This window comes from Kryptolebias marmoratus, linkage group LG20 (genome assembly GCF_001649575.2).
Source record: "Kryptolebias marmoratus isolate JLee-2015 linkage group LG20, ASM164957v2, whole genome shotgun sequence".
NCBI classification, from domain to species: domain Eukaryota; kingdom Metazoa; phylum Chordata; class Actinopteri; order Cyprinodontiformes; family Rivulidae; genus Kryptolebias; species Kryptolebias marmoratus.
Genome location: NC_051449.1, coordinates 25,271,656 through 25,283,681, shown reverse-complemented (window position 1 = coordinate 25,283,681; position 12,026 = coordinate 25,271,656). Strand labels below are relative to the sequence as shown.

Genomic DNA, 12,026 nt, shown 5'->3' with positions numbered 1-12,026 from the left:
ATCATCAAAATTAAATGAAATAAACATTTGAAATATATGAGTTTGTATGTAATGTATGAATATAATATACAAGTTTCACTTTTTAAATGGAATTACTGAAATCAATCTACTTTTTCATGATATTCTAATTTTATGACCAGCACCTGTATATGGAGACCAGATTTTTTATAGAGTCGTTCGAGTTGACGACATTTTGCTTTTATGGACTGGAGTTCAGGAGTAAACCAAGGGGCAGAGTGAATAAAGTTAACAGATCGTGTTTTCACCAGAGCATGAGAGTTGAGAATATTTGTTAAATGATTATTGTATTGAGCAGTTAGTTCGTCAGGAGACTGGTTTGGTTTTTTATTACACTTTGCCATTACAGGGGACAAATTTTGAACAGGATGAGTTAAGTTCCATCTGTGTACACCACTAAGTTGCTGAACACATCATAAACCTTAAGTGTCTGATTACATTTTGGCATCTTGTTTTGAAAATAACTGGAGAAAGACCTTGGCTTTGCTTTGTTGTTTTTTCATGTGCTGTATCCATATTTTTGTTAACCTTTGTCTAGCTTTACACAAAGTCCATTAAAATAAAAGAAAAGTCTAACAAAAGGTCAAGAAGGACCTTCTTGACCTTCTTGATTTTTAAGAAATAGGACCAGTTAGAAAATCACTCTTAGGTGTGCATTGTCCTCCAGTTCTTGGCTGCATCAGCTGAAAGCTCCAGACCCCTCAGAAACATCATCACAGCCTCAGATGACCTTGGACAAAACACTAACCACTGACCATAGCTGAATTCTGGTCCCAATTCTGTTTCCTTGTTGTGGTTCTGCGAAGGTCCAAACAACCTGTGGTGTAACCCAAAGACTGAGTGACAGCTGGCCACTGTTAGGATTCCAGGGTTATGACAGTGTTTGTCTTTTTTTGTTGTCATTAACTTTCTTCCATACAGAGCAAGAGAGGAGTGGTGAGGCGGTGCGGGGCAGCTACCGCTTGTCAGAGTAATGAGTTGGAGGTGATACTTAAAGCTAGGTTGCCCCACTTGTCTTTGTGGGACCACTGAGTGTCACTGGTGACTGTCCTGATCCTGCAAAGATTTGTTTGTTAGTAAGTAACCGCAGCTTTCCTTGTGATTAACTCCAATGTTTCTCTGTGCAGACCCGGCTCCTTCCGGGTTCAGCTTCCTGTGATCAAACGTACCTGAATCTTCTCTCTTCATCTGCAACTTACTACAACTTCCTGGATCTTCTTTTCTACTATCAGAGACAGCAACTCAGCTGCTGTAAATCCTGCTCACCATCTTCGGAACCACTGCCACCCGCTCCTCCTCATTCTTCAACCACGCTCAGGAACACAAGTACGATTGAAACTCTCTGGTTAAAACCTACCTGTGGAATTACATACTCACCTCACCTCTGGAACACCATCAAACATCTTGCCCACCCAGAATCCTGATCAGTCTTCCTCCCACGTCTGAAAAAACAATCAGAACACAAGTAAGCCACTTATCATCAACTTTATTTCCGAAGTCATTATTTACAAAATCCTACCTACTCAAGCTCGCTCCATCTTTCCTCCACATTTTATCCCTGGTCCAAAACCCCCATTACATTCTGTAAATAAAACATTATTTTACTTACCTCGGTTACTGAACCCTTCTCTGCATTTGATGATCTCTCTGTCTGGGTTACAATATGAACAAATCATGACAGCCACAGATTTTGATCAGATTAGGTATTTCTTTATCTTGTGATGAGAAAAGAAATGCCATGCAACTGCATGGCTTGGTCATCAAGAATTTGAAGCAGTATTGGTTATATTGGCCTCACAATACAGCCGCATTCTAATGGATCTTGTAGGTTGTGGAAAGTGTAGTGGGGTTACATTTGGTGTGAAGAGGGCTATACTTTAACTTAAAGGCATACAGGAAAATCTATAGTGATTACAATAAATGTAATAGTTTTAACAAAACACTCAGTGTGCAAACAGAAAAATACAGTAATAAATATTCACATATTTCTATTCTAAAGACCCTACACAAAATGGTTCTGGACCATGGCTGCAAAGATTAATCCTTCATTAAAGCCCCTTATAGCCACTCATAAATGCAAAAATCAACTACAACTGCAAGCAGTTATCAACGGGTTCTAAGCTCCTCCCAGCAAGTCGGCCACTTGCTCCGCCCCTCTCGGCACACTCCACTCCCAACATCCTGCCAGCCTGACTTCACTGCGTCTCTCAGCAAGCTGACCGAGTCGAATATTTTCAGGATGGTGCGTACTCCTTAAAGGTGTTCAATAAGATGTAATGTTATAAGTTCTTAAGAAATCTCTTAATTGTCTGAAAATTACTGCAATATTCTCAGATAGTCATGTCTGCATGTGGAATCATATTATTATATTTCAAAGTTATTAGTTTCAGTAGTGTTTAAGTCAAAAAAGCTAACAGCCATTTTATGCCACACACAGCTAAATAAATAAAATAATATAAAATCCATTTTTCATTAAAAAAAAACCCCAAAATATTCTCAGATGATCAAGTCTACATCTGCAATATGCATTTATCTCCAAGTCCCTAGACGAAATGCTTTTTCAATAGAAAATTGTTCAATGCCATTTTATGTCACACATGGCCAAGTAAATAAATTCATGGAAAATCAATAATGACCAAAATATTCTCAGATAGTAAAGTGTACATTTGGAATCATATAATTGTATTTCAATGTCCCTAGTTCCAATGTTGTTTCAGTAAAAAAATGTTAAGTGTAATTTTATACCACAATGAGCCAAATAAATCAAATAATACATCTCCTCCCAAATCAATAGACTACTTACATTAACTGCTACAAACCCCAACCCCAAACACAACCTCGCCACCTGTTTTCTCATTGAAAAGATCCTCCTGTCCCGCCCAGGTCTCCTCAGTCTGCCACATTACTCCAGCATCTTTTCTGTTATAACCCAGTTAAAAGGACAATTAATCAACACATCCAATTCCCTCGAGTCACTCCAGCCAGCCGGAACCATTAAGTCCAAACCAGTCTCTCCAGATCCACCTGCAGTGCCTCCAGTCTCTCCAGAACCGCCTTCAGCGCTTGCAGTCCCTCGAATGCCGCCTGCAGCGCTGTCAGTCCCTCCAGCATTGCCTGCAGCGCCTTCAGTCTCTCCAGAACCGCCTGCAGCGCTTTCAGTCCCTCGAATGCCACCTGTAGTGCTGTCAGTCCCTCCAGCGTTGCCTGCAGCGCCTTCAGTCTCTTCAGCATCACCTGCAGCGCCTTCAGTCCCTCCAGCGCCGCCTGCAGCGCCCTCAGTCCCTCCAGCGCCGCCTGCAGCGCCTTCAGTCTCTCCAGCATCACCTGCAGCGCCCTCAGTTCCTCCAGCGCCGCCTGCAGTGCCTTCAGTGTCTGCCAAGTCTGCCTCCGGATGTGGCACCCCTCCTTTCTGTGTTTCTGTGGGGGTTGGTGGAGACGCCTCACCTTCCAGTGTCTCCGTGGGGGTCGGTGGAGACGCCTCACCCTCCTTTGTCTTCGTGGTGATCATTGGAGACGCCCCACCTCTCAGTGTCTCCGTGGGGGTCGGCAGCGACGACTCTCCATCTCGCCGTGTCTCCGTGGAGGTCAACGAAGGTGACGCCTCTCCACCTGCCAGTGTTTCCAAGGGGGTCGGCGGCGATGCCTCTCACTCTACCTCTCACTCTTGGCGATGACGACGCCCTCAAGCCTTCTGGGACACCCCGAGGGTCCTGGACGATTTATCACTTCAGTCTGCTCTGCCAAGGGTCCTGGACGATACCTCCCTTGAGGCCGCTTCGCTGAGGGTCTGGCAGGATGCCTCGCTGGAACCTGTTTTTCCAAGGATCCGGCAGGACGCCTCGATTCAGCTCTCTTCGTCAAGGGTCTTGGAGGACGCCTCGCTTCGCCAAGGGTCCTGTAGGGCGCTTCACTTCGCTCCGCCAAGGGTCTGGGTGGATGCCTCACTCCGCTGAGGTTCCCGGTCGATGCCTCGCTCCGCCGAGGGTCTGCCCAGGCCGCCCACCAGACCTCTTGCTCTGCAGCGGACGGCACCTAGGCTGCCTGCCAGACCTCTAGTCCCTTTACCTTGGTTTATTTTTTGAGTACCTGTGTTTTTCCCCAATCTGTTTTCTGGTCATTTTTTTGGCAGCCATCCTGTGTTTTTGTTTTTCCCCCACCCCCCTCCCGTGCTAGGTTTTCGTTTTGGGACGTCTAGAGCCGTTCCTTGAGTGGGGTGGGGTACTGTCGGGATTTGGGTTTTTACAGTCTGTCTTCGTGTTTCATTTTTAAGTTTGTGGTTCTTGTTTTATTCTTAGTTTTCTGTGTGGGCCTGAGTTTAGTTCTGTCTTTGTCCCTCATGTCTGTGTTTATGTAATCATCCACTTCTCCCCGGTTGTCATCCGTTTACCTGCCACGCCCACCTCCACCTGTCTGCAACGATTACCTGTCACCTGTGCCCACTTACCTAATCTTCCTCTGTGCTTAAAACCTGGTCACTTTCTCCACCTCTCTGCTGGATCATTGTTCGTTGGTGCTCTGTTCTCGTTTCCTTGCCTGTTATCCCCCATGGTCCAGTTTCTGTTGATTTTGTCCTTGCCTTGGTTCTGGATTTAGTTCATGTTTTTGTTTCGCTGCCTCATCAGCTTTTGTTTTTGATTTAATAAATTAGTTTTCTTATAGCTATAAGTTTGAGTCTGCTCTCTGTGTTCACCACCGTTGCCACCACCGATCCTGACATAAATATTCTTAAAAAATTCTAATTTCAAAAAATTACCAAAATATTGACTAATGACCATGCCTACATGTGGAATAATATTCTTTTATTTCTATGTTCCTGGATGAATCGCATTCTCAATGAAAAATTGCTACCTTAAACCCCAAAAAATCATTAAAAACTTGAACTTTATTATAAAATTTCCCAAATATTCTCACATCACCGGGTGTATATGTGAAATAATGTTTGCACTTTATGAAATCTCTACACTCAGTGGCTTTTGTACAAGAAATTGTTAACCTTCATCGTAGCAGTGCTAGTCAAACTGATATATATTGAAACATTTGCTAAAAATCCATAATGCCTCAAAAAAATCCCAAAATATTCACAGATGACCATTATCATGTCCATTATTTGCCCAAATTTCCAATCCTTTATAAAATGTTTTTCAAAATAAAATAAAAACTGCCCATGTCAGTTAGCATTTATAATTATTAATTTATTAAACACAAGGGGGAACTGAAATCTGAAGGATATTTCTTGTGCTTTGTAGTTAGGCTAGATCTGAACAGAGTGCCAAATTTCAAGTTGTTCAGACAAACAGAGTCAGAGCTGCTACTGCTAGCGTGACTTACAAACTTCATAAATAGTAACGACACGCTTTAATATAGAACTGTGAATTTTGATCAGCATGTTTAGGGTTTACGCAAGGAACATTATCCTGTAAGTCTTAGCCCTCTAAATTCAACAAGTGATTTTTTTGTGAATTTTTGTAAATGTTAGAGGCTAGACATACATTTTTGCACATAAGCCACACCCACTTCGACCAATCATTACCATTTTAATAAAATAGTTTCAGGGTTGTATCCTGAAGATCCTCACCAAGTTTCATGCAAATCCATTCAGCCATTTTGGCAGTACAACTGTTCTTAAATTATGCTCCATTAACATCTTTTTGGAGAAGACATTTTTTTTACTTATGCATAATTCAAAAAACAAATATTTTTTGGAAAATCCTTTCACATCGTTTCGTTAGCCGGTTGTCCAGTTGTACCACATAAAATTTTGCTTCAATTGGCTTTGAGCCTTGGGAGGAGTTATTGAAAATAGGATATGCATATTTCGTGAGGGGCTTAGCATAACTGTACAATTTTTTTTTTTTAAACTCACATAATAGAGCACAATTCACAGAACACAGAGGAATAGAGATATTGTGGTCCATCTAGTAGTTGTGGAGAAATTCACAAAAAAGCATTTCTTGTTGTAACAGCGCCATCTAGAGGTCAAATTTTGCAACCTTTCCCTGAAACCCTCAAATACAGAGCACAATTCTGTATTTGATCTGTGATTTCTGTGAAGTTAATGTTTGATTTCACTAAGTTCAAAGATCAAATGTGAGATAGCACATAAGCCACACCCACTTCATAGTAATACTCAAGACATCGCCTCAAGGTGCGGTCTTGAGTATCTGTAACAAGTTTAGTGTAATTCCATCAAGTGATTATTCAGATATAAACTTTTTGAAACTATCGCGACCCCTATCGGTAAAACTGCATAAAATTTAATAAAAAGTGGCAACATCTCATCCACTATTAAGATCTAAATGCTTTTTCCATAATCTTGAAGTATGGTGGAAATATTTGTAGTTACCTGTTGTGCTAGCTAGTGGTTAAATGTTTGGTATTCCGTCATTTGCACAAATTTAGAATTTTTTTTATTTTTTTCATATTGCTTTAGCAGATCGGCCTATAGATGTTATGTACCAAGTTTCACGTTGATCCAGCTTATAATGTGGGAGAAGTATTCAAAACTAGGTTTTGCCTTTATTGCACTATAGAAAAAAATCTAGTCAGGTAAAAGTGGGCATGGCCAATGTAAAAGAGATGCAAAATCATCCAAAGTTTAAGGTCCCATCAAAACCTTTTGTTGTAGGACCTTTGGTTTAGGAGTTATTAACAAAAATGCATTGTCCTTTGCTATAGCGCCCCCTAGGTATCGGAGGATATGATTTTTTTTGTCTGAGTAGCAGTAGGATTTTTCTATCAGACTGTCTGATTGGCTTTTTCCCAGTAGTTTCTGTTTTTTCTGGCCAACGTGTTTTAGCAGAGAAGAATATTAATGAGAAATCCGTACAAAAACAATAGGGTTCCTTGCTCCGCTGGGAGCAGGCAAACGGCCTTGCCTTGCATTGGCCATCCACTCGCTCCCACAGGCTTGGAACCCTCTAGACAATTACTTTTTTATGACTTGCCTGTTTATAGTGAGCATGGGGTGCAGTTTACTGGTCCCAAGCAGTGTTTGAGCTGTTTGTACCTCTCTTTTCCCTTGAAGAAAACAAATAACTGCTGCATCTACAGTCTGTACATGTGCAGAAAGGACAGAGCTCAACACTGAGAACAGCATTTTAAACTGCTGCTTTCACTTGTCATGTCATGGTTAGAGCTTTGTCCCATGTGAGGTCCTTCTCTAGCACCAATTTGTCCTTCACAGCTGAGATAAGCATTAGAAATTAACTAATCTCTTAAAAGTTAATTTCCCATCAGTCTAACCACATATGGCGCCGCTAACACTCTGCATTCTGCAACATATTGGCTTGTGGTTTAATCGGCAGATTGCCTATATCTGAATATATGTCTTGACGCCAACACATTAACTTTGGGGACAAAATGTATTTCAAGTGCAGCCATGGCTTTATCAAATGTTTTACCTTTATCTGGTTGTGTATAGAACAAATTCTGTCCCTCTGATCCCAAGCAGTGTAATGAAACGACATGTTGTTTTTCATTCGGCCAGGCACCTCTGATAGCATTTAAGACAAGCATGTAATTCTCAAATATTTTCCGCCACATTGTAAATTATATAGGAGACTCACCAGCACGGAGCAGGAATGGCAGTGGACTCAGTACTGAAGTGCTCATCCTACTCACCAATTTTGTTGTGGCAATTGTAATGAAAAGGGAGATGATTAACTCACTAACTTTATCTCATTAACTGTGCCATGACACCAGACGGCATTACAACACTTTGTCTCAGCCTCATTCTTCTTCTGCATTCTTTTTAGCGCAATCTCTTTTGCCATACGCTGTGACAGCAGTCCCATCTAGTGGCAAGAAGTAATATCAGCAACAGAACATAATGTATTCACTGTGTACACATTCACTGGGGTACTTTTAGATAGTTCGGTACCGTTAGTTTTAGTCTTAGTTTTACTTTTAGCTTAGTTTGGTTCTGTACATTTAGTCATGCTTAGATCTGTTTAGTTTAGCTTAGCTTATTTAGACAATTAGTTGCCGTTGTGTATTGTACCTGTCTGTAATTTTGTTTCTGTAACTCTGTCTGTAATTTTGTTCTTTTGTTGTAAAGCACTTTGAGTCGCCTCGTGCTGAAAAGTGCTATATAAATAAATGTACCTACCTACCTACCTACCTACCTACCTACCTACCTACCTACCTACACCTCAGAAGACAACAGCTATAACCCAACATACTGCATTTGTAAAGCAACAGTGGACCAACACATCTGAGGACAGAGATACCTTTTACCTTAAAATGGGGTTTGGAAATCAGGGCAAATAGTTCTTTGACTTCATCACTCATGCTTTGGTATAGAAGCTCCTCTGCCAACTGAAAGAAAAACAGACAATCAAGATGTTTGTCTTTTAAGGTGTGTAATTATAATACATCCTGTGTAAGGTTTTCTTTAAGCTATCCAAGAGAGATAGAAATATAACAGACAAAAAGAGATAGTGAAAGTCTTTCCCATATTTTTGATGATTTTTGCAGGACTTACAGGGCTAAATAAAAGCTAGCCAACATCCTTTACACTTATTGAAGTTAGCTATGTTTTCCCATGTTTCCATTATGGTTTTACTTTTGGAAAAAAGGTCTAGAACAGTGGTCTCCAATCGTGGTCCTCGAGGGCCACTATCCTGCATGTTTTACTTGTTTCCCTGCACCAACACACCTGATTCAGTGGTTAAATTCCCTCTTTATGTTCTGCAGAAGCCTGTTAATCACCCACTGATTCAAATCAGGTGTGTTGGAGCAGAGAAACAAGTAAAACATGCAGGATAGTGGCCCTTGAGGACCACGATTGGAGACCACTAGTCTAGAATGTTTGAGGCCACACTAAAGATGAAAACAAAAACAGCCTTAAATGTCACAAGTGAGAAGTTGTTCGCAGTCGCCCAGCTTGTCAACTATATTACTGTAACAACTTCTTCTGCTTTGAGATGTCTTGGCACACTCCAGAAACACAATGCAGAAAGGTCTTTATTTTCCACTATGAACAAACAGAAGCCTCTCTGAGGGAAACCATAACCACAGCTTGTCCTTCCAGTCAGCCCTGATGATTAAAGCCAGGAAGACAGTGGCTGTCAAACCAAATCAAAAGCAATCGGACTGAGGGGAATGAGATGAGTGCAGTGAAGAGAAACAGTGTGAAAAAGGCAAAAATTACTGGGCATGAGGTTATATATAGATGATGGAGGAGAACAAATGGAGAAAACATTTTAAAAAACAGGGAGAGAAAAATACACATAGGAAGCTTTAAGTAAATTAAAGTGTGCAAATTCCTGCTGTTATAATTTTTCTAAGACCAAGAGGCAGGGAGATTTAGAAAACTGAAGGTGAAATGACAAAAAATATAATAAAGTAAAATACAAAGGAAATGAAGAAAAAAAGGACAGGATGGTAAAAGGAGAAAAGAAGGTTATTATATTAGATATTATGCACATCTGCCATTTTTGGTAGACTGCCTTGATACATTTCACTATTTTGAATTTGACTTAAATTGTACATCCTGAATCACAAAACAAAATGATTTTTGCAGCCCAACATTCAACTGTCTGTCTGTAAAAAATGCTTAGAACGAGTCACACACATCTGAAGCCAAGCTTGCTGCATGCTCCTGGACAGGGCCTTGGCTCCGCTTCTCAAATCGCCTCAGCTGCTCATGGATCTGTCAGATCAGGAAAGAGTTTGATTAAGGGCTTTATCTGCAATTAACAAAAGGCAATGGCTGCAACCTCAGCTTTAGAGGGCAGCTGTGGTGCAGTGGCAGGTAAGCTGCCTTGGAACCAGAAAGCTACAGGTTTAATTCCTTGCCATGCCCATATGTAGTGGTGTCTATGAGCAAGACACCAAATCCCTAACTGCACCCAGGGTGCTTAAATAGCTGCCCACTGCTCCATTTGTGTGCATCTCACATGTGTCATGGGTCAAAAGCAAAGGACAAATGTCATCATTGCATGTACCTCACCTGTCACTACTCTTCTCAAGCTGCAACTCCAAATAATACAACTAGTAATAAGAAATGTCTTTAGCAATTTACAGTTAGCATTAGAAAGTATTCAGACCCCCTTTCACTTTTCCATTTTGTCTTAGTGCAGCCTGATGCTACAATTGTTTAGAATATTTTTTTACCCAATAATCTATACTCAGAACACACAAAAACAAAGTAAAGACAGAATTTTACAAAATTATTATACATTTGATCTGGAGAAGAAACCAAACATTTCTGCTGAACTGACAGTTTTCAAAACCACAGTGACATCCATTAATCTCAACTGGAAGAAATTTGGCACAACCAGGACTTGAGAGCTGGTTGCCTGACCACACTGAGCATTTGAGGGTGAAGGGTCTTAGTGAGAGAGGTAAACAAGAATATGATGGTCACTCTGACTGAGCTTCAGAAATTGTGTAGAGAAGAGACTAAGTTTAAGGAGAATAAGCAGAGCTGCAGGCCTCAACCGATCTGGTTTTTATGGCAAACTGGCATAACAGAAGTCTCTTCAGAACAAAATATCTGAGAGCTACTTGAAAGACTCTCAGACTGTGAGGATAAATATTTTTTTGGTCTGATAAAACCAAGATGGAAAAGTTTGGCCTTAGTTTTAAATGTTATGTATGATGGAAACCAGGCACTGTTCATCACCTGCTCAGTACAATCCCCACAGTTAAGCAGGGTGGTGGAAGCATTATGTTGTGGGTGTGTTTTTCTGCAGCAGAGGCTGGGAAAAAGTTTAATTAAGCATAATTCAGAGATATTCTCAAATGAAAACCTGTTCCATACAGCTCAGGACCTCAGGCTGGACTGAAAGTTAATCTTCCAGCATGACAATGACTCTAAACACACAGCGAAGACAACACAGAGAAGTGGCTGAAAGACTTGGACCCCGTCAAATGTCTCTGGAGAGATCTGAAAATGACTCAATCTACAGTCCCAATCCATCCTGACTGAAAGTTTGTTGCATCAGACCTAAAAAGACTTAGAAATGTAACTGCTGCCAAAGATGCTTCAACTCAGTATTAAGTAAAGTGTCTTCATTGTTTTCCTTCCATCCATCCATCCATCCATCCATCCATCCATCCATCCATCCATCCATCCATCCATCCATCCATCCCTTCATTCAATATATTCCACTTATCTGTGTTCAAGTTGAGGGGGCAGCAGCCTAAATAGAGAGACCCAGACTTCCCTCTCCCCAGCCACTTGGGCCAGCTCCTCTGGGGGAATCCCAACACATTCCCAGGCCAGCTCAGAAACATAGTCCCTCCATCGTGTCCTGGGTCTTCCTCTGGGACTCCTCCCAGTGGGACGTGCCCATAACACCTCACCAGGGAGGCATCCAAGAGGCATCCTAACCAGATGCCTGAGCCACCTCAAATGGCTCCTCTAGATCAGCCCCTCCCAGATGACCAAACTTCTCACAAATCGCCTTTTGGCTCGGCTCTTTTTTTACCACAGCAGATTAGTATAGCACTCACATCATTGCAGATGCAACACAAATCTGCCCAGGCTCTGCTTCCTCACTGGAAGACGTGCTGGTGGAATTAAGGAGGTCTTTGAAGTACTCTGCCCACTGACCTGCAACATTTTCCTTGTGAGCATTGAAGTCCTCCAGCAGAACAAGGCAGTCCTCATAAAGAGTGCTCACTAGCAACACCTCCAAGGACTCCAAAAAGGGTGGGTAATCTGAACTGCTGTTACGTTCATAAGCACAAAATACAGTCAGGACCTGTTCCCCCACACATAGGCGGAGGGAGGCTACCCTCTCATTCACTGGGATAAACCCCAACATACAGGCACCAAGATGAAGGGCAACACGTATGCCCACTGCTGCCCAGCACCTCTCAACAAGGGCAACTCCAGAGTCAAAGAGTGTCCAACTGGTTTCAGAGCCAGAGCCATGCGTCAAAGTGAGTCCAACTATATCTAGCTCATAACCTTGTACACCAGCTCAGGCTCCTGCCCCACCAGAGAGGTGACATTCCACATCCCAAGAGCCAGCTTCTGTAGTCGAGGATCAGACCGC

The 12,026-nt window shown here is 41.8% G+C and overlaps 1 protein-coding gene across 1 annotated transcript in view; it reads right to left on the bottom strand.

The window, feature by feature from the left end:
- LOC108247957 (MAGUK p55 subfamily member 7) overlaps positions 1 to 12,026 on the bottom strand; it is a 61,017-nt gene that overhangs the window by 46,748 nt on the left and 2,243 nt on the right. Inside the window, 2 exon segments of the mRNA XM_037981940.1 lie at positions 8,254 to 8,334; positions 9,593 to 9,670. Of these exon segments, the coding sequence (XP_037837868.1) occupies positions 8,254 to 8,334; positions 9,593 to 9,670 (159 nt within the window).